This window comes from Aquarana catesbeiana, linkage group LG12, assembly GCF_042186555.1.
Source record: "Aquarana catesbeiana isolate 2022-GZ linkage group LG12, ASM4218655v1, whole genome shotgun sequence".
NCBI lineage: Eukaryota > Metazoa > Chordata > Amphibia > Anura > Ranidae > Aquarana > Aquarana catesbeiana.
Window position 1 is genome coordinate 204,843,325 of NC_133335.1, and position 22,800 is coordinate 204,866,124.

At 43.8% G+C, this 22,800-nt stretch overlaps 1 protein-coding gene across 1 annotated transcript in view; it reads left to right on the top strand.

Moving 5' to 3' along the window:
- The window catches only part of TGM2 (transglutaminase 2), a 118,166-nt gene that overhangs the window by 35,467 nt on the left and 59,899 nt on the right, over positions 1-22,800 (top strand). Inside the window, exons 3-4 of the mRNA XM_073606538.1 lie at positions 14,327-14,569; positions 17,196-17,314. Coding sequence (XP_073462639.1) covers positions 14,327-14,569; positions 17,196-17,314 — 362 coding nt within the window. The remainder of the gene's footprint in view (positions 1-14,326; positions 14,570-17,195; positions 17,315-22,800) is intronic.

Here is a 22,800-nt window from a genome sequence, read left to right on the forward strand (position 1 = left end):
ATATATATATATATATATATATATATATAAATAAGTGTGACAGGGGGCATTGTCGTACATGAAAATTGCTGGCTGATTGAGTGAGGAGCGCAGGGAAGGAACTGCATGTTGTTGAAGAAGGTTCTGATAAACATTTGCATTCGCTCTGCCATGTAGCTGTATAAGAGGCCCAACTCCTGCTGCAGAAAACGTCCCCCAATCCATGACGCTTCCCCCTTCACCTTTCGCTGACTTCTTTGGGTTCAGTCTTTCCCTAGTTTAACGACGAACATAGTTTCCCATCGGACCCAATCAAATTAAACTTTCTTTCGTCACTAAAGTGAACTTTGGCCCAGTTCTCCTCTGACTGTATGATGAGACAGATCCTTACTCTGTTCAGCGCTGAACTGGCGAGCAATCGCAGCTGTGGTGTTGAACCAATTGCCCATTGAGATTATCCGCATTATCCCGTCCTCTCTTGCATTTGTCTTTCGTGGACGACCAGCCTTCTTGGGGGACTTGAAAGAGTTTATGACGTTGTAAAGATGCAGTATTCTAGAAATCACAGATTTGGAACGACAAGCTTCTCTTGCTATGGCTAAAAGGGTCATCCCTTTGGCCTTCATCTGGGCAACCTGCTGCCGGAGGGTTTCCATCTTTTTAGAACGGCTCACCATTTTGCAAAACCAGCGAAAACTGGAAAGTTAGGCTGCCAGTTAAATAGGGATTGTCAGATAATTAAAGAAATTAGCACAAGGTGCCAGATTAACACTAATAACTGGGAGGTATCTGAAAGTGTTCTCTAATTTTCATCAATGTTCTTTATCAAATCTCATTGAAGTTTTTTTATTCTGTTCTTCGAAATATGTGTAACTCATGAAGTATGCTTAACAAAACTGCTCTTTTACTGCTGTTTAGATCATTTCAAATAAGACTAAACATTAACGTTGAAATTTAGGAGATTATAGGTTGTTCTCAAATTTTAATCTCCAGTGTATATCTGCTTTCAGCAAAACTATTATTCTGTTATTCCTACGCTATCTGTCACATCTTATCTCCCACAGACTTTATTTTTTTAGGCATCAAATGTCATTTTTGTGTTCTTCGACCAGATTTGAAATGTCTGAAGATTTTAGACAACACGTTTTAGCACTGAGGCTATAGGGAATAGAATGTTTTTTTATGTAGCCCATGAAATAGCTTTTGATAATCCTGGCATATTTTCAGGATTGAGAGATTATCTGATGACTGTGGGTTCCTCAACATATATATTATTATTAATTTTACAGGATTTATATAGTGTCTATATTTATATAGATTTATATAGTAAAGCAGCGCTTTACAATATGAAGGCAGACAGTACAGTTGCAATACAAATCAAAACAGGAGGAATCAGAGGGCCCTGCTCGTTAGAGTTTACAATCTAGAAGGGAGGGTCAAGTGAAACAAAAGGTAACACCTGTGGGAGATGAGCTGATGGGAGAAAATGAAAATACATTTGTTAGGTGTGGGTAGGATAGGCTTCTGAAAAGGAGGGATTTCAGGGATCGTCTAAAAGCTAATAGAGTATTAGATAATCTGACAGATTGGGGTAGGGCATTCCATAGAATTGGAGAGGGTCTGGAAAAGTCCTGGAGGCGAACGCGGGAGGAGGTGACGAGGGAGCTAGAGAGCAGGAGGTCTTAAGAGGATCAAAGAACGATAAGGTTGGTATTTTGAGTCTAGGCTAGTGATGTAGCTGGAGGCTAAGAGTTGGATGGCTTTGTAAGTTGTTGTAAGTATACTGCAGCTTACCTTAGATGTGGTGGCTGCATTCATCGCAGTCCAATGCATTTCATCCTTTTTCAAGGTTTTACTTTTTTTTTTTTTTTTTTACCTAGTGTTAGTGATCTACACAGTAATCCTACTTCCTGTACAAGGCTGACAACATTCACTGAGCTGTATATATAGAATAGTCTTCCTCAACCTTTTTACCTCTAAGGAACCCTTGAAATAATTTTTAGGTCTTGGGAAAACCCTTCTAAAACCAGTTAATTGGGGGATCAGTGGCCAAATGTGAAGAAGGCCTCCTTTACAGTAGCAGTCAAAATGTCAACCTTGCAGATAGCTAAAAAGGCCATTGGTGTCATTCTGTTTACTCTGCCATATGACACTGGCCCCAGAACTATGAAGGCACCATCAAATGGGTGGTCAATCAGTCACAGCTCAATGTACCCCTGATAACATCTGGAGGAACCATAGGGTTCCATGGAACCCAAGTTGGGAATTGCTGCTATAGGATAAGCATTGTCACCCTAGTAAGGAAGTGCGTTAGGTCTACTAAACACATTTCCTTCTTCTTATCTCATTATTATAAGGTAACCCAGATAATTTAGGCAGGGCTGATAACATAGTTTAAGATTTGATTGCAGAATTGCCATATCACTACAAGAAGTGGTGAACACTAGATTTTTTTTTCTCAGTATATAAATAGAGGGGACAATTACGCTGTTGATGGGAAGGCAGCCCATTTTTCTATATGTATCCCCTACATTTATGTGTTTACCATGGCAGGTAACATTTTGGGCCAGAGCTTTATTTAAAATCCATTTTCATGGGGATGTTAACAAAACACTTTCAATGGTATGCTTAAGAGACCAATAGGGAGCAAAGAGAAGTTAATTTTTAGACTTTATGTACACTTTAATGGTGCTCATCATACTATGAAATTTGCTGCTACTAATACTGGCTTCAAATTGGAAAATGTTTAACAGATCTGGCCACATGTAAAATAAAGAAAGTCAAGTTGAGCCCTGATATTACTCTCCTCAGCTAGCCCTGAGGGCCTGGAAATTATAATTGATAATTTGAACATGCTGATTACACATATCATTGATGCTCATTTGTTTATTTGTGTAGCAGCAAGAAAATTAATGTTATATCGTTCCATTTCTTAATTGCCTTACACATCCTACAAAACTAATTACTGCAATTTCTTAAACACCCTGCAGCCCACCACCTGTGACTCACAATATTTCATGCTTTTAATATCTAATACTATAACATGCAGAATGGTTTCTTTTTATTTTAATTTCTGCCAATGACGCCATGGGTGAGACTGATAGTGTGTGTTGGGCAACTGTCTTGGGAAATAACATTCAAAGGAATGTAGATTAAAGTTTTCAATTGCTTGTGTTTAGGGATTTCAACAGTTCCTCATTCTAAAAATATACCATGATCATTAGACCTTCTTTAAACATCTTGGAATTACAGTATGTGCTACAGTAGGATGTAGCATACACATGAGCTGGTGGATGACAGATCTGACCAATGTAAATATATTCTGTGAAGTATTTTAACATAAACATGCATGGCCATTTCTGCCAGATGCTCTTGTTTATGCCGCATCCAGATATTCAAAGCATAACTCTGAGATCAGTCACCCAAGGGATATCTAAAGCAGGGGCGTAACTAGAAATATCAGGGCCCCATAGCAAAATGTTGTATGGGGCCCCCCTGCAAACAGCCCCCCCCCCCCCACAGCTGCCCTAGTGTCAATGCAGCGTGAGCTGTGCCACATACAGCGTGACCTGTGCACAATGCAGTGTGACCTGTGCCCAATACAGCGTGACCTGTGCCCCATACAGCGTGACCTGTGCCCCATGCAGCGTGACCTGTGCCCCATGCAGCGTGACCTGTGCCCCATACAGCGGTACCTGTGCCCAATACAGCGTGACCTGTGCCCCATACAGCGTGACCTGTGCTCCATACAACGTGACCTGTGCCCAATGCAGCATGACCTGTGCCCCATACAGCGTGATCTGTGCCCCATACAACGTGACCTGTGTTCCATACAACGTGACCTGTGCCCCATGCAGCATGACCTGTGCCCCATACAGCGTGACCTGTGTTCCATACAACGTGACCTGTGCCCAATGCAGCATGACCTGTGCCCAATGCAGCATGACCTGTGCTCCATGCAGCGTGACCTGTGCCCCATGCAACGTTACCTGTGCCCAATGCAGCGTGACCTGTGCCCAATGCAGCATGACCTGTGCCCCATACAGCGTGACCTGTGTTCCATACGTGACCTGTGCCCAATGCAGCATGACCTGTGCTCCATGCAGCGTGACCTGTGCCCCATGCAACGTTACCTGTGCCCAATGCAGCGTGACCTGTGCCCCATACAGCGTGACCTGTGCCCCATACAGCCTGGTCTGCCTGTGCCCCATACAGCATGACCAGTGCCCCATACAGCGTGACCTGTGCCCCATACAGCCTGGTCTGTCTGTGCCCCATACAGCCCCACCTATGCAGAGGAAGAGGCAAGCTACCCGGATCAGCAGAGAGCGGGATTGCCCGCTGTAATAGCTTTCATTTAAATTTCCCGTCTTCCCGGGGCTCATCGTCACATAGCCCCACCTCTTGGCCCGACGCCTTTGATGACATCACACGTCCCACATTGGATCAGCGTTCTGTCTATCAAAGGCGCCGGGCCAAGAGGTGGAACTATGTGACGTGAGCCCCGGGAACACTGGAAGTTCTAATGAAAGCTATTACATTGGCCAATTCAGCTCTCTGCTGATACGGACAGCTCGCCTCTTTCTCTCCTCTCTCTTCCCCTGGCTGGGAGACTGTGCCGGCGGTGCTCTCATCCTCACTGGGCCCCATTTGGCTGCGGGCCCCATAGCGCCCGCATGGGTCGCTATGGTGGTAGTTACGCCCCTGATCTAAAGTATTGTAGAGTGCCCACAAACACAGCAGACTCTAAAAAACTGGATGGGGTCACAGTCATCCCATGTCTATGGCTGGCATCTAAACCTGGCCAGCTCAAGTAAGGCACCATTACACCAAAAACTGTCTGCATTGTTATATTGGTTACAGCATATACAGATCTTGTCAAAACTTTTTGGGACACCCTAGTAGTGGAGGGGGAGCACAGAATTGAGTATCTTTTTCCACTCAAGGTAGGAGGAAGAGGCCTCTTCCAAGTGATTGGGATGTTGTTTTGGTATTAACGTATAATCCCTTTAACAATTTTTTGGTATGAGTGTTAAAGGGAAGATCCTCATTCAGCCCCAAAGGGCATGCCTTTGAACAATTTAATTTGGGAAGGCCCAAGGTAGTTTCCATAAAGCTATATATTTGTGTCCAGAAAGGTTGTATCCTGGGGCAGGACCAGAGATCATAGAAAAAAGGGGGACCAGCATCTTGAAGACAAAAATACACAACAGCAAGAAGCTTTATATGGGTTCCATCCCAAATTCTACAGAAAAATTGTTTTTTTTTTTGTTGGTGTCTCTTTACCCATTGAATAAAGTTTTCAGAACTTTCTGGGGGTTAGGTAAAAGCACAATATTTTATGTACTAGAGAACTCACTTTTCTTTGTCAATAGAGAACTCTGACGTTGAAGAACTGCGACTTGTTTGGCAGCAATAAGGAACGGCTTATGCCGTGTACACACAGGCGGACTTTTCGGCAAAAAAGGTGCGGCGGTCTTTCTGATGGACTTTTGACAGACTTTTGACGGACTTCCGACGGACTTTCGAACAAACAGACTTGCCTACACACGATCACACCAAAGTCCGACGGATTCGTACGTGATGACGTACGACCGGACTAAAATAAGGAAGTTGATAGCCAGTAGCCAATAGCTGCCCTAGCGTCGGTTTTCTTCCGTCAGACTAGCATACAGACAAGCGGATTTTTCGACCGGACTCGAGTCCGTCGGAAAGATTTGAAACATGTTTCAAATCTAGAGTCCGTCTGATTTTCGCCCGAAAAAGTCCGCCGCAGGTCCGATGAAGCCCACACACGGTCGCATTGTCCAACAGATTCGTCCCGTCTGACCAGTCCGGTCAAAAAGTCCGCCTGTGTGTACACGGCATTAGGGTGACCAGTTGTGCAGATAAGTGGAAGTATGTGGTAGTGAGCAATATGGTGACATTTTACACTAGTTCAAAGCTCAGCTTTAGCGCTTTTGTGGGAATCGTGGGCAAACTTACAAGATGTGGGGCAAAAATTATTACTTTGAAGTCATTGGAAATTTTCATCCACTTATCTTAAGCTGGCCACAGGTAGAATTAGAAAAAATTCTTAGTAAAAGAAAGTTTTAAAAACAATTGTTCCTTTTTCTACTCACTAGTAGGTGAAATCGACTTTCTCAGTGATGAAAAAATTAAGAGGAGCAGGATGGAAAAATTTCCTCGAACAAATGAATTTCTAACAGTGTATGTGGTTTTCATTTGGTCCATTCATTCAAAAATCAAATGTTAAAAAGCAAAAAACGAAATCTTTGGAACAACAACATTGGAATGTCCTGAGAATTTTCGTACAAATTTTCTTAAGACTTTTCCTCAGAATTTTTGTTCAAAATTCTATCCATCTATGACTAGCTTAACACTTTGTTGTTCTAAGGCCGGCCATACACGATTCGAACTGTTAATTGGGAGGCTGACTATACCAAGTTGATCGATCAATCAACTTGCCAGATCCTTTTATGATTATTGCTAGTGGCTGCTATAGCCACTAACGATAATCACGGGCTTCTCCTGGCGAGGACGGCTTCCCTCGTATTTAGGTTTAGGGTACGGGAAAAATACATTTTTCTTGCCCAATCCACTTTTCGGGGGCTCCCTCTGCACTCTTAGTCCAGTCCTCAGCCTTTTCTCCCAATGCTCCTGCGGTCGTGGATCTTTTGACCTCATCAAGTATAATGCAGGGCCCGCAGTCTTGCACTGAATGTGAGGACACCAAAAGGACATTCCACCAGCTGGAGCATAGGGAGGAAGATTTGAGTGCCAGCTGCCTGGGAAACAGGGTAGCAAGTAAGTAAAACTGCTTTTTCTGGTACCCTGGAACAAGCATTCAGCCCTTGCAAATTGGGGGCAGCCCCACTGCAAAGAAGGAATTTTCCTTTCCTCAATGAAAGGCTTTAAAATAAACAAGGGTATGCTTGACCTCACTTCTTACTTTGCTCCAGTGGCGGCTGGTGCTCAAAATTTTTTTGGGGGCGCAAACAAACTGAAAAAAAAAAACCCCATCAATTGCAGTCACTGTGCCATCAATTGCTGCCACTGTGCCCATCAAACGCTGCCACTGTGCCCATCAAACGCTGCCACTGTGCCCATCAAACGCAGCCACTGTGCCATCAAACGCAGCCACTGTGCCCATCAAACGCAGCCACTGTGCCATCAAACGCAGCCACTGTGCCCATCAAACGCAGCCACTGTGCCCATCAAACGCAGCCACTGTGCCCATCAATTGCTGCCAGTGTGCCCATCAATTGCTGCTACTGTGCCCCATCAAATGCTAGCAGTGTGCATCGTCTGGCACTTACCTGTCTCGCAGTGGGTCAGCGGCGGTGTCCTGCACGCTCCTCAATGTCTTCTTCCGTCCTCTCTATCAGGTGTCTAATCAGGTAACAGACCTGAGCACCTGATTGGCTGAGAGGCGGTTCAAAGGAATTTGCTTTGCTAACACACAGCTAAGTGAACAACGGCTCTAATCAGGTGCTTCCAAAAAACACCCGGCGCCCGAAATGGGGCTGGATACCTGAATAGGGGGTGTCAGCGGCGACCATAGATACATTCATGCAATGCATGAATGTATCTAATGTGAGAGAGGTGACAGGAGAGAGGGGCGGCGCTCCTGTGCTCTTTATGGACGGACTTCCACTGCTTTGCTCCATTTATGTGGCTGTTCCTGTAATCTCTGCAGTTGTTTGGCAGTGATTCTCAAAGCACTGCCTTATTTGCAGATTAGAGAGGAAGCTATGTATCAAATACAATCAAATATATAAAAGCAAGAATGTAAAAATGACAGAACTATCAATGAATACCTATAGATAAATATTATGCGTGTTTGCTGAAAAAACACTATTACTTCCTTATTTATGGAAAACTCTCTAGTCAAAATTAAAATTGCAAACCTTGAAATGTACAAAGGTGGGATAGCCTATCCGCTGAGCAAGTGTGATTTTCATCCAGACATTGCTGTATTGCACCCCTCCATATAACGCTCTTTGATCTGATGATCCTGGAACACACCTGCTGTTGATGCTAGAACATTCTCCTTGCTGTCTCATATACAGATAGCCCAATTTAAATAATGCTTGTGCCTAAAGCATTTTTCAAAGCCAACAGTCAAAGTAAATCATGCTTTGAAGGTTTGCAGGTCTCTGGTGCTATGCAGAAGCGGATATGATGATATAATGTACAGTAACTTGAACAGGCACATTCCTACCATCCTCCTACTGGGTCTCAATGTATCTGTGTGTGCTGATTTTGCAAAGACGCTGAATTTAGAGTAAGGTGAATTTAATCAACTTTATTACCTAAGCATAGTTACAGTGTTTACTGCATAGCATTACGCTACACTCATAGGTGTACACAGCCTATTGCATTAGGGTGTGCACCCCAAAGCTCAAAACACACATGCATGTGTGTGTGTATATATATACACTATATTACCCAAAGTATTGGGACACCTGCATTTACACGCACATGAACATTAATGGCATCCCGGCCTTAGTCCGTAGGGTTCAATATTGAGTTGGCCCACCCTTTGCAGCTATAACAGCTTCAACTCTTCTGGAAAGGCTGTCCACAAGGTTTAGGAGTGTGTCTATGGGAATGTTTGACCATTCTTCCAGAAGTCCATTTGTGAGGACCGGCACTGATGTTGGATGAGAAGGCCTGGCTCGCAGTCTCCACTCTAATTCATTCCAAAGGTGTTCTATCGGGTTGAGGTCGGGACTCTGTGCAGGCCAGTCAAGTTGCTCCACCCCAAACTCGCTCATCCATGTCTTTATGGACCTTGCTTTGTCCACTGGTCTAAATCATTTGGTGGAGGGGGGATTATGACGTGGGGTTGTTTTTCAGGGGTTGGTTCCAGTGAAGAGAACTCTTAAGGTGGCAGCATACAAAGACATTTTGGACAATTTCATGCTTCCAACTTTATGGGAACAGTTTGGAGATGGCCCCTTCCTGTTGCAACATGACTGCACACCAGTGCACAAAGCAAGGTCCATAAAGACATGGATGAGCAAGTTTGGGGTGGAGGAACTTAACTGGCCTGCACAGAGTCCTGACCTCAACCCAATAGAACATCTTTGGGATGAATTAGAGTGAACACTGCGAGCCAGGTCTTCTCATCCAACATCACTGCCTGACCTCACAAATGCACTTCTGGAAGAATGGTCAAACATTCCCATAGACACACTCCTAAACCTTGTGAACAGCCTTCCCAGAAGAGTTGAAGCTGTTATAGCTGCAAAGGGTGGGCCAACTCAATATTGAAGCCTACGGACTAATGCCCGGATCGGATTTTCCGACGGGAAATGTGGGATGTGAGGTTGTTGGCGGTAAGTCCGACCGTGTGTATGCTCCATCGGAGATTTGTTGTTGGACTTTCCGCCATGTTGGCTAGCATGCGATCAAATTTTCCGCCAACAAATGTCTGTTGTCGGACTTTCCGATCGTGTGTACACAAGTCCGTCAGACAAAAGCCCAAAGTACAAACATGCATGCTCGGAAGCAGAAGCGGTCGGTCTTGTAAACTAGCGTTTGTAATGGAGAATTAACATTTATGACGTGGCAAATTATGAAATCTTGAAATGCAGCGCACAATTCTCTTCTTCTTTAATGGGATAATAATGAAGCTGCTTTGCTGGTGATACTGATGGAGTTATTGCAACTAATTTTCAAAGACTTTTTTTTTCTAGTGATATCAATAATATTAATGTTTTTTTTTTTTTTTTAAATTTGTGCAAGTTACCACAACACCATTATCCCGTAGTTTTTAAGATCAAAGATACAACTATGTTGGTGTCCCTTGTCAATTTTACATTGTATTTTTTAAATGTAGCTGCCGACTCCCAAACTGTCATTTGAAATAAAACACATAGCCAAGTATTATTCTCCACAATTTTTTTTTGTGCATTAAAAAAAGAAAACAAATAAAATTAGACATGCTATCTGCCAATAGAACTTAACCAAAAAGTACATTCTATGCATCCAAAAATATAGAAAATATACCAAATCAAATCATTATTCAACCAAAAAAATAATGTCAAAGCAATAACTCCAAGGCCAATAATAAATAACACGTTATCTCCTCCGATTCTGCAACATGTCTGGTTGATGAACGGCCATTCAGAAACTGAAAAGCGCGAATCAACACTCGCCAAACTTCTACTAACACGAAATTAGCAGAAGGAGCCCAAAGTGTGGCACTAAATAGCTGAAAAACCACGTAGTACGTCACTACGTTCGTAATTGTTGGCCAAGATTTGTGTGACCGTGTGTATGTAAGACAAGTTTGAGCCAACACCCTTCGAACAAAATTCCACGGTTTTGTTGTCGGAAAGTCCGATCGTGTGTACGAGGCTTAAGACTGGGATGCCATTCAATTTCATGTGCGTGTAAAGGCAGGCGTCCCAATACTTTTGGTAAAATGCGAAATTCTAGCATTATGATGTTATAACGCTATACATGTTCATATAAAAAAACTGTCACAAAGAAAAACACTGCATTAAACTCAAATGTGCACATTAATTAGAAAATAAGCAAGCATAAAGTCTATAGGTGAATAAATCCCAACACCAAAACGGAATGCTCTGAGATAAAACTTCTAGATCTTCCACCACGAGTGCTCAGTATGAAGATGGCCACTCACCAGAGCTGTTTGACCCCTTTTTACAGGAAGGTCAAGAAACACTTTGGGAACCCCAAATTGGTTCCACTAATGGCATGAATGCACTCCAATGGCCTCTCAGGAAGGCGCTAGAATGTAAAAAAAGACTCCACAGGAGACACAGATGAAAGTCTCATAGTGTAGTAATTTTTAATAGAGTAAAAACAGCAGCAATAATAGCAGCTCTCACATGTGATAGTGCCTTGCCTGGCACTAGGTGTAAACAGCGTGTGTGAGTCAGCTGATCCCTGGGGGTAGCGTGCGTTCCACGTCTCACGCCGAAGGGGCAAAGTCTGGTGTGGTGTATCAAAAATGGACCCGGCAATGACGGATCCTCCGCTCCGACATATGTTTCGCCGTGAATGGCTCTTCCTGAAAGGCTCTTATTTTGTCATATGACCGCGTCCCAGAACGGCCGATCTCGGCCACGCCGTGTTGATAGGACACGGCGTGACCCCGATCTCTGTAAAGAGCCGCATCCGCGGCTCTTTAACCATGTGCTCAGCTGTGTCCAATCACAGCCGGTCACATGTAAACAAGGAAGTGCCGGTAATCGGCTCTCCTCGCCTCACATTGACAGAGTGTGAGGAGAGGAGAGCCGATCAGCGGCATCTCCTCACAGGGGGATATGTAAGAATGTAATCACGGCACTGATCATCAGTGCCCTGATTACAATAGTGCAACACAGTGTCACCAATCAGTGCCCACCATTGCCAACTATTAGTGGCAGCAATAAGTGCCCACCACTGCCCACAAGTGCCACCAATCTGTGCCCAATAGCGATGCCAATCAATGCTGGCAATCAGTGCCACCTATCAGTGCTACCCATCACTGCTGTTAATCAATGCCCATCATTAATACCCATCAGTGCCCATCAGTACCGCCTATCCGTGCTGCCTATTGGTGCCCACCAGTGCCGCCTATAATTGCCCACCAGTGCCGCCTATTAGTGCCCATAAGTGCCACCTAACAGTGCTCATCAGTGCCGCCTATCAGTGCTCATCAGTGCCACCTATCAGTGCCCATAAGTGCGGCATATTAGTGCCTCCTCATCAGTGCCACCTAATCAGTGCTCATAAGTGCCACCTCATCAATGCCCACCAGTTCAGCCTATCAGTGCCCATCAGTGCCGCCTCATCAGTGCACATCAGTGAAGGCGAAAAATTACTTAGTTGCAAAATTTACTGACAGAAAAAAAGTAAAAAAAATTTTTTTTTTAAATTTTTGGTCTTTTTTTTTTTCTATAAAAAATAAAAAACCCAGCAGTGATTAAATACCTCCAAAAGAAAGCTCTATTTGTGTGAAGAAAATGATAAAAAATGTGTTTGGGTACAGTGTAGCACGACATTCAAAATGCGACAGCGCTGAAAGCTGAAAAATGGCCTGGGCAGGAAGGGAGTGTAAGGCTGGATTCACACCTATGCATTTCTAGTGCTTTTTGCATTTTGCAGATTTGCACTACAGTCCATTCACCATGGTTTCCGATGGAATACGTTCTGTAGTGCAAATCTGCAAAATGCAAAAAGCACTAAAAATGCATAGCTGTGAATCCAGCCTAAGTGCCCAGTAGGCAAGTAGTTAATCTTGTATGATAAGCATGTTTTAGTATTATTATATTAAGTATGAGTTTTTCATATGTATGGTAAATGCACAGTGAATGCACTGGGCGTTTAGGTTTGCCGGCGGTGACCGACCGTCTGATTATGTGATTGTTGGGATATCGGATGCCGCTGGCCTTATACATTATGCAATGAACCTGGAGATGTCGGCGGTGCAGACCGCTGCACACTATTTGTTGACTCAGATCGTCTGTGGTGAGTGCCTCTGAAGATATACCTCTGAGCATTAGAAGGGGTTAAGACCTAACAGACAACAGTCTATAAAGTTGCAAGTCTGTGCCGTGTAGCCAGGCCTATTGATGAAGACGGAATGATGAAATGCGTCTACGCGTGACAACACGGCTTGCTGCACTAGTCTATTGATTTGATCTCCTCCCGGGAATCACCGCAGACGACTGAATCTTTACGAGCGGTGTAGGAGTATCGAGTGACGGTTCACAGTGCTATGTTTTGTTGAAATGCTTTCTTTTAACCATGTTTTTTTAAGTTCATCGTGTTAAGGGAGGAGCTTTTATATAATAAAATTTTAACAAAGTTACGCAATGAGGATTGTTTTACTTTATGTTTGAGCCCATGGAATTGCTTACGGTCACGAGTGAGAATATTGTGAATTGGAGGCACCAATCCATTGTCCCGGCGAACTATTTGAGATACTGTGGAGGATAATCCTTTGGCATTGCTGTTTGGGGCATAATATATCCAAAGCGTGTTTTTCTTACATAACTCTGGTAAGCGTATTTCCTAGGGGAGTGAAATCACATGGTGCGGTGAAGGTGCATTCTCCATACACCAGACAAATCGTCCATGAACTATTGCTCAAGCACTACAATTGGATTTGTCTCACTGGGTGTTATGCATTATATTGTTACTTAATGGTGTACAATTGATCATTTCAAAGCACTGCTTTGCCTTAAGGACTTTTTTCGAAATGAACTTTATGGCTTAAAGATTATGATCTACCATGCGGAGTATCACCTTCCAACCTGTAACTTTAGGGGCCTAGCTCTGCCGTTTGCTGTCGGACATCCTTCTAGCACCACTCCGGTCGCCTGCCATTCGGTGTGTGTGTGTCAAGCTTCACGTCGGGAGCTCGAGACAGTGTCGCTACACGAGTTCCTGTCGGAAGACATCGGGGCGGTCTAGTTGTTGGTGAGAGGGCAAATCGCTCAACCCTTATCCATTCTTTGTCACCGTTACATAGAGTCACTTTGCACAGACATCCCTACTCCAGGAATACTTTACTGAATTTATCTGAACACTGTGCTTAGACATCTTTAGCCTTCCTCACTACAAGAAATCTACTGTTTCCCACTACACCTAATCGGATTACAGTTAGCGAGCTCCTACATGCTGGTGAAGAACATCAGATCTGCAATGTGGACTTTATTGCCATTACCGATAGAAAGGGTCCTCTATTATCATTTCTAGATCTGCTCTCCCTTCTTAGGATAGCATTATATGCTGGCTAGGTCCCATCTCTTAGAGTTGGCACTGTCGCCCAGAACTCAGCAGATCTATCACCTCCTGTTGGAAAAGTTTTAATGTACATTTCCCTTTATTGGTTCAAGTAAAATATTCATAGAACCTAAATACGCAGAGTTGTCTGATTATTACTCTATAGTGATACAAGGATGTCTGAACCCAGAGTGTCAGGTGGGTTGGAAGGTTCACCGGGTCATGGCCATGCAGATGAGCAGGTAATTCTAAGCAGTCCTCTAGGGGGCCATGCTACAAGAGCAGTGGGTGGCCCTGTTGGTACCCTATTGCTCAATATTCAAACTTGAGGGAGCTAGGCGGATAATTCTTGGCCGAACAGCGTCTGCAGCCAATCATCTGCAGGCACAGTTTGGCTGCAACCACTGTATTTAAAATACAATAGCCTCTGTCCAAGATTTGTCTATCCAAGCTGTATGGAGTAACCTGTTAGATTTTTTTTTGTTCAGCCCACAGCCAGCTTGAGTATCTCAAAGAAAGCTTTTACTTGTGGCTTGGAATTTCTCTTTAAATCTTTAAATACCCTTTTCCTTACTTATTAAGGTTTTCTGTTCCCTAGGGCCCCAACCATCCGAGGAATCTGGCACAGAAGCTCACTTCAAGGTTTCAGATGCTCTGGAGGATGGAGTATGGAGTGCTGCAGTGGTCAGCAGTGAGGGAGACTCCCTTGTTCTTTCCATCCGCGCCCCACCTGATGCCCGCATTGGACACTACAGCCTCACTTTGGAGACCTCTAACGGAACTGAGGAGAATTCCTGCAATGTTGGGGAATTCAATCTTATTTTTAATCCATGGTGCCCAGGTAAGTGAATTAACTTCAACCTGACAAGGAGGAAACTTTTGGGCGATATACTTTACAAACCACATTTTACAGAACGAACAAGCTTGGCTTATGCATTTTCATCATATGCCCAGTTTAGTTTATTCAAGTTTTTGACAGGTTTACCGTCACCTTTTACCTCAAACATGGCGGCTGCTGTTACCAACCTCTCCTTCTAAAAATATTAGCTGCCTGACTGTCATGGTGACACTTTAGCTTTAATATTAAAACATATAAGCTGAAGGATTCCTGACTTTTCTTTGACTTCTTTGACTGATCTGTATAATTATTTAACTAGAGGTTGGGCATAACGGCTAAGCACCTAGCATATTTGGAAGGTCAGCAATGGCAGTCCCCACGTTTATCTCGTAATAGCTTTACTTTAGTGTATGTGGAAGTCCTAGAACAGTGATGGCGAACCTTGGCACTCCAGATGTTTTTGAACTACATTTCCCATGATGCTCTTTGCACTCTGCAGTGTAGTTGAGCATCGTGGGAAATGTAGTTCCAAAACATCTGGAGTGCCAAGGTTCGCCATCACTGTCCTAGAACCCCTTTCAAATTTTAGTTGCTGTTTGTGTCCTTGCTGGGGAGATTCACCCTCTCTACTGGTTCTGGAGATCATTGTCTCTAGGACTGAAAGTTGGGTTGTCGCAGGGACAGATTGTAAGGAAAAATCTTCCAATGAAGAAATATCTCCTTGATTTTAAGGGATCTCCTCTTCCTATCTTGTCTCTAGGAAAAGGAAATTAGGAGAAATCTCCAAAATTGGACAGAAAAAAGAAAGCTCAGAAAAAAATGGCCAGCACACTAATGCCCCATACACACGATCGGACATTGATCGGACATTCCGACAACAAAATCCATGGATTTTTTCTGACGGATGTTGGCTCAAACTTGTCTTGCATACACACGGTCGCACAAAGTTGTCAGAAAATCCGATTGTTCTGAACGCGGTGACGTAAAACACGTACGTCGGGACTATAAACGGGGCAGTAGCCAATAGCTTTCCTCTCTTAATTTATTCGGAGCGTGCGTGGCACTTTGTGCGTCGGATTTGTGTACACACGATCGGAATTTCTGACAACGGATTTTGTTGTCGGAAAATTTTATAGCCTGCTCTCAAACTTTGTGTGTCGGAAAATCCGATGGAAAATGTGTGATGGAGCCTACACAGGGTCGGAAATTCCGACAACAAGGTCCTATCACACATTTTCCATCGGAAAATCCTATCGTGTGTACAGGGCATTGGAGGTAGATCTCAAAATTTTAATAGGATCCAAAACATAGCTTAAATGCCGTAAAAAAAACACCAACTATTCAAAGACTAATAGGTCCCCTTTCTCAAGGTGACAGGCCAAAGAAAAAAGGGGAACTGTGTGTCTCCAAAACCTCTGTATTTTTTTTACTGCATGAGCTAAGTTTTTAAATTTTGCTATTGAGATCTCAGTAAAAATTTGAGATCTACTCCACTCCTCTTGGATGCTGGCCATTTTTGTCTATGGATTTACACATTATCTGCTGACCATGCACCTTTTATTGGGTGTGAAAGATGAAGGTACAGGATGGATGTTTTGCCAAGGGAAAAATAAAAGTACAGGGTTCTTAACCATTCCTTAATCTATTCAAAACTAAAAAAGTTATGGCTTTACATACACTCTAAGCAGCTTTCCAATGCTGTTAATAAGAGGTGCAGTATGTACATAGAAACGTATTTGTCCTTGTTATGAGACCAGCGCCAAGGGTATATATTACCCGTTACCTATGGGCAGTGATCATATTCAGTACAGATGATATACAATCATAGAGAGTACACCATATATGACAACATGAAGTATGAACTCTGTGCATACTGTATTTACAATCCAGCAGGGACCAAGATTCGATCCATGTATGGGCAGGCTGATTGTACCCAAGTTGATCCGTTGATTAACTTGGGTACAACCAGCGTGTCGGATTTCTAGCATGTGATCATTGCCAGCCGCCATTGGGGGGGGGGGGGGGGGGTGCAAGAGCTCCATGGGTAGGGGTCCCCCTATCAGCACGGAATGAAGCAATTTCCTTCCTGAAACCTGTGCATAATCTATGGCATGTTTGAATGATACTCCCAATTATAGCACAATGAAGCAGAAACCGAATTACAACAGGAGGGCAGCCCCTGTGCTCCTAGGAGCAGGGAGCCGTGCAGTTCATTTTTATAATTTTTAAGTTCTAACCAGGTACTGTACATGGGAAACCAAAAACAACTCTGGCATCTAAGTGGGAAATCAGTTTTGTGTTCCTGTTTACGATTTATGAAATTTAGAAACTAATAACAGTAATATTTCCAACTGTGTGCTTTGTGCTATTTTTCAATATGTTTTTTTATGAAATGTTTTTATTGCTTTGTAAGTCATACAAGAAATGTTGTGTTTCGCAAGCCGCTAACATCTGTATTACCTATATGTGCTCTGCCGTGATATTATTCTCCCAGCTGTTCTTCGCTCCCACAAATCCCCATTCAATTTATTTTAAGCATGATGATTTGTTTGACATTTATGTTAGGGTCACTGTAATACGAATTGTGCCAGGGTCCTTCATTGAGTGTAACTCTATCTTCATTTCTTAGAGGACTCCGTATATCTAGAGCATGAAGATGAACGCATGGAATATGTTCAATTGCAGTATGGGCTCATCTTTCAAGGCACCAAAGACTCAATTGACCCTGTTCCTTGGAACTTTGGACAGGTACATTCCTGGGATGCTTTTCTTGCTGCATTATGTTCTTTTTTTTTAATAGGCTTCCAGGAACAGACAAATCCTTGTTTTTTTGTTTTTTTAAAGCATGATTCTGGCCATTTTTTTTTGTGATAGATTGAGAAAGATTTAGAACCTTTGTCAGTTCTTGGATTGCAGTGTTTGTCCTCTTGGGGAGATTTCCTCCACTTCCCGTTCTGGTGATATGACAGGAAGTCAGTGAAAACCATCCCAAAGCCAGGAGAAAGCCAACCTTTGGAAATTGTCACTGGAATAAACCTCCCTGTGTAGATATCCCTACCACTTGTTCGGTGGATTTCCCCACCACTACTGTTTTAAAGACCAAGAAAATATCTGTAAAACTACTGATGTGTTTATAAGGATAAAGGTCAGAATTGTCCAGAGTATGGTATTTTCTGTCACTTTCTATAGATGGTAAAGCTGAGCAATTCAGAAGCAAGCAGGAAAATTATTGATACCTTTGAACTTGTTGTTGGCAAAGAATTCTGCCAGTACCATGGACAGCAATGGAATGAAACAAATGGATCCTTTAACAAATTAGCCCAACCTGTCTGTGACTATAAGCCCATATAACTAGGCTGAAGCTGTCTTATACAGTGTATCCAGAAGGTATTCACAGCGCTTCACTTTTTCCATACTTTTTTATGTTACAGCTTTATTGCAAAATGGATTCAATTCATTATTTTCCTCAAAATTCTGCAAACAATAACCCATAATGACAACATGAAAGAAGTATGTTTGAAATCTTTGCAAATTTATTAAAAATAAAAAACGAAAAAAAAATCACATGTACATAAGTATTCACAGCCTTTGCTCAAAACTTTGTTGAAGAACCTTTGACGCCAATTACAGCCTCAAGTCTTTTTGAGTAGGATGCTACAAGCTTGGCACGCTCTATTTTTGGGCAGTTTCTCCCATTATTATTTGCAGAACCTCTCAAGCTCCATCAGATTGGATGGGGAGCGTTGGTGCACAGCCATTTTCAGATCTCTCCAGAGATGTTCAATCGGGTTTCAAGTCTGGGTTCTGGCTGGGCTACTCAAAGGACATTCACAGAGTTGTCCCATAGCCACTCCTTTGTTATCTTGGCTGTGTGCTTAGGATTGTTGTCCTGTTGGAAGATGAACCTTTCCCCCAGTCTGAGGTCCAGAGCACTCTGGAGCAGGTTTTCATCAAGGAAGTCTCTGTACATTGCTGCATTCATCTCTCTCTCAATCCTAACTAGTGTCCCAGTTCCTGCCACTGAAAAACATCCTCATGATGCAGCCACCACCATGCTTCACTGTAGGGATGGTATTGGCCAGGTGAGGAGTGGTGCCTGGTTTCCTCCAGACATTACGCTTGCCATTCAGGCCAAAGAGTTCAATATTTGTTTCATCAGACCAGAGAATTTTGTTTCTCGTGGTCTCCGAGTCCTTCGGGTGCATTTTGGCAAACTCCAGGCAGGCTGTCATGTGCCTTTTACTGAGGAGTGGCTTCCATCTGGCCACTCAACCATACAGACCTGATTGGTGGAGTGCTGCAGAGATGGTTGTTCTTCTGGAAGGTTCTCTCTCCACAGGAGAACGCTGGAGCTCTGTCAGAGTGACCATCGGGGTTCCTGGTCCCCACCCACTCAGTTTGGCCAGTCGGCCCAATCTAGAAAGAGTCCTGGTATTTCCAAACTTCCTTCATTTATGGATGATGGAGGCCACTGTACTCATTTGGACCTTCAATGCTGCAGAAATTTTTCTGTACCCTTCCCCAGATCTCTGCCTCGATACAATCCTGTCTTGGAGGTCTACAGACAATTCCTTGGACTTCATGGCTTGGTTTGTGCTCTGCCGTGCACTGTTAACTGTGAGACCTTATATAGACAGGTGTGTGCCTTTCCAAATCATGTCCAATCAACTGAATTTACCACAGGTGGACTCCAATCAAGTTGTAGAAACATCTCAAGGATGATCAGTGGAAACAGGATGCACCTGAGCTCAATTTTGAGTATCATGGCAAAAAGCTGTGACTACTTATGTACATGTGATTTTCTTTTGTTTTTTAGGACTGGTTCACACTGCTGCGATGCGGGAACCCTGAAAATCCACTGTGGGTTCCCGCATCGCATGTCTCCCAACCGCAGTTCACACTGCCCTATGCAAACCCCCAAATCAGTTTGCAAATTGCAGTGCGATCTGCAAATTCGGACAGGAATCGGATCGCATGGGTGTTCACACCCATGCAATCCAATTCTGTTGCGGACCAAAAAAAGGGTCCTGTGCGAGTTTGGTCCGAATGTGATGCAAATTCAGCTATACTATCTGTATGGCTGAATTCGCATTGCCCGGACATCGCGTGTGATTTGCACTGTAGTGTGGTGCAAATCACATGCAATCTCGCATCACGCAACAGTGTGAACCGGCCTTATTTTTAATAAACTTGCAAAGATTTCAAACAAACTTCCTTCACGTTGTCATTATGGGGTGTTTGTAGAATTTTGAGGAAAATAATGAATTTAATCCATTTTAGAATAAGACTGTAACATAACATAATGTGGAAAAAGTGAAGGGCTGTGAATACTTTCTGGATGCACCGTATAAGACATATTGGGGGAGATGCACCAGACTAAAACTGGTGCACACAGAATCTGGTTCAGTTGTGCCTAGTAATCAATCAGCTTCCAGGTTTTATTGTCAAAGCTTAATAGAACAAGCTGAAGTTAGAAGCTGATTGGTTACTACGCACAGCTGCACCAGATTCTGTGTGCACCAGTTTTAGTAAATCTACCGTATTATGAGAGAAACCCACTGTCCAATAATGTAGGCACATTAAGACCTCATTCACGCGTGCGTACCTATCCATACACCTGTGCAAAGGGCTGTGTTTGCCCACAGGGAATGCTCAGGTGTTCAATGCGTCCGCAAGCAGTCAGTCCCTTTCATGTCTTTTGGGATTTGGAAGCTGCACAGACACCATAGTGCACACATTTTGTGACGTCAGACTTTCGGGATGTTTGGGTACATTGGCAGCCCATTATTTTCCATTGGCTGCCCTTGCACAAGGCACATTAATGTACAATACAACATGCATTTAACACGTGTGGGTATCTGTAGCGTGGTGCAGCGGCAGAGAACACTCGGAGACCAGATGCAGGAAACAGAAATGTATTGAAATTGAAGTTCAGCAATACACAACAAGACCGGTGGGAAGGCAACCCAACCGGGAGCACTTACAGGATACAATGAATAGTAGCAGTAGGTCTCAGGTGTGCCGACCGCATTCTGCCCCTCAAGACAGAATCTGCTTGGCCAGCCTGTACCAAAGTGAGGAAGCTTCCAGGAAGGATGGCGTGTCCTTGCACTTTCTCCCTGATCTGGAAAAAGCACTGTCCCTGACAGACAGGTGACCTGTCCTTACTCTAGCCACACGTGAAATGCGCATCAAGCCCGGGAGCCAGGGTCTTAAATAGACTCCTCCTGACCCAAGATGGCTGCCAAAGTCACATGGGACGCCAGCATCCAATCAGATAGCTGCACCCTGTGACCCAGGAAATCATAGAGAAACCAAGTGCCTCCTGATTTCCTCTCTTCAATGCCACTGCAGTTGAGTGACACCTACAGTGGAGAAAGCAGACTGCACCTGCCTACACTTGAATTAGTACACTACAAAAATGTAAAATAGAGTAGGGAATTATTAAAAACTCATCTCTGGGTATTTTATGCTCTTTGTATCCCATTGGGGAGATTTCTGTTATATTTCTGTCTCAGAGATACTACAGGAAAATCAATACACAGTGATTGTAATCTGCTCTTAGGCAATTTTCAGCGAAACAGGTGTCCCCATTTGAAGATTTCCTCTCTATTTCCTCTTCCAACTCCTTCATATTTCCTCTCTATTTTTTCCTCTGGTGACAACTGTAACTGCTGGATTACCCTTCATTCTGTCCAGGGGCATTGCTAGGTCTACAAAAAATCTGGAGCTAGAGCCCATAGCAGCGTATTAAAGAAAGTCATATGCTTGGGCGGGCATACACATGTATATACAGTAATATACGTGTGTGTATGTGTATGTGTGTATATCCCCAGAGAGCCCCCCCTTACATCAGGGTCCCCAGAGAGCCCCCCCTTGCACCAGGGTCCCCAGAGAGCCCCCACTTACATCAGGGTTCCCAGAGAGCCCCCTTACATTAGGGTCCCCAGAGAGCCTCCCCCTTAAATCAGGGTCCCCAGAGAGCCTCTCCCTTAAAATCAGGGTCATCAGAGAGCCTCCCCCTTGCATCAGGGTCTCCAGAAAGCCCCCCCCACTTACATCAGGGTCCCCAGAGAGCCTCCCCTCCCTTTGGGGACCCCTACAGAGACTCGGGGCTATGGGCCCCAGATTTGGGGCTATAGCCCCAAAAGCCACTCCCTAGCGACGCCACTGATTCTGTCTCAGTAACAATGGTCACCAGGACAGAGAGGAGGACCTAGCAGAGACGCCAATAAAAACTTGAAAGTGGTACTAGTTTTTCCCCACATTAAAGTGTATAGCTGTCTGTAAATTTTCTTTCAAACTCCCTATTCTTAGCTGTAGTAGGAGTCTGTAGGACTCGTGCCCTTCTAGTGACAGTTGTACCCCTTCCGACGTTCCTTATCTCCCCAGCGCAGACTGCCCAATCTCTCCTCTGCCTATCCTCCTGTGTTCAGATCTTCTCAGGACACCTCGCAGTGCTGAAGCTCATCAGGAACACTCAGACATTGGTGTCATGCCATGAAGACACAACTATGCTTAATGCCATAAAAGGTTTTGGATAAAAGGAGTCATCACATTGGGCTTACTCAGTGAAACAGTAAAAATAACAATGAAATAAGCCTAATCATCTCAGCGAGGGATTGCTGACTTTTTACAGAGTGCAAAGTAACATATTCAGAGTTTAGTAACTTATTAACCCATAAGAATAATTATTCCACTAACATGACTACTGTAATGCCGCGTACCCATGGGCGGACTTTTCGACCAGACTGGTCCAACAAACTTTCCGACGGACTTTCGATTGATTTTTGACGGACTTTCCGACGGACTTTTGAACAAACGGACTTGCCTACACACGATCACACCAAAGTCCGACGGATTCGTACGTGATGACGTACGACCGGACTAAAATAAGGAAGTTGATAGCCAGTAGCCAATAGCTGCCCTAGCGTGGGTTTTCGTCCATCGGACTAGCATACAGACCTGCGGATTTTTCGTCCGGACTCGAGTCCATCGGACAAATTTGAAACATGTTCCAAATCTAAAGTCTGTCAGATTTTCGACCGAAAAAGTCCACTGCAGGTCCGATGGAGCCCACACACGGTCGGATTGTCTGCTGGATTTGGTCCATCAGACCAGTCCGGTCCAAAAGTCCGCCCGTGTGTACACGGCAAAAGGGATCATTTACACCAGTGTGGGAAACCCACACTTCAAGCGTGTTTCCCCGCACCGTATTCAAAAAGCCTTGGCGT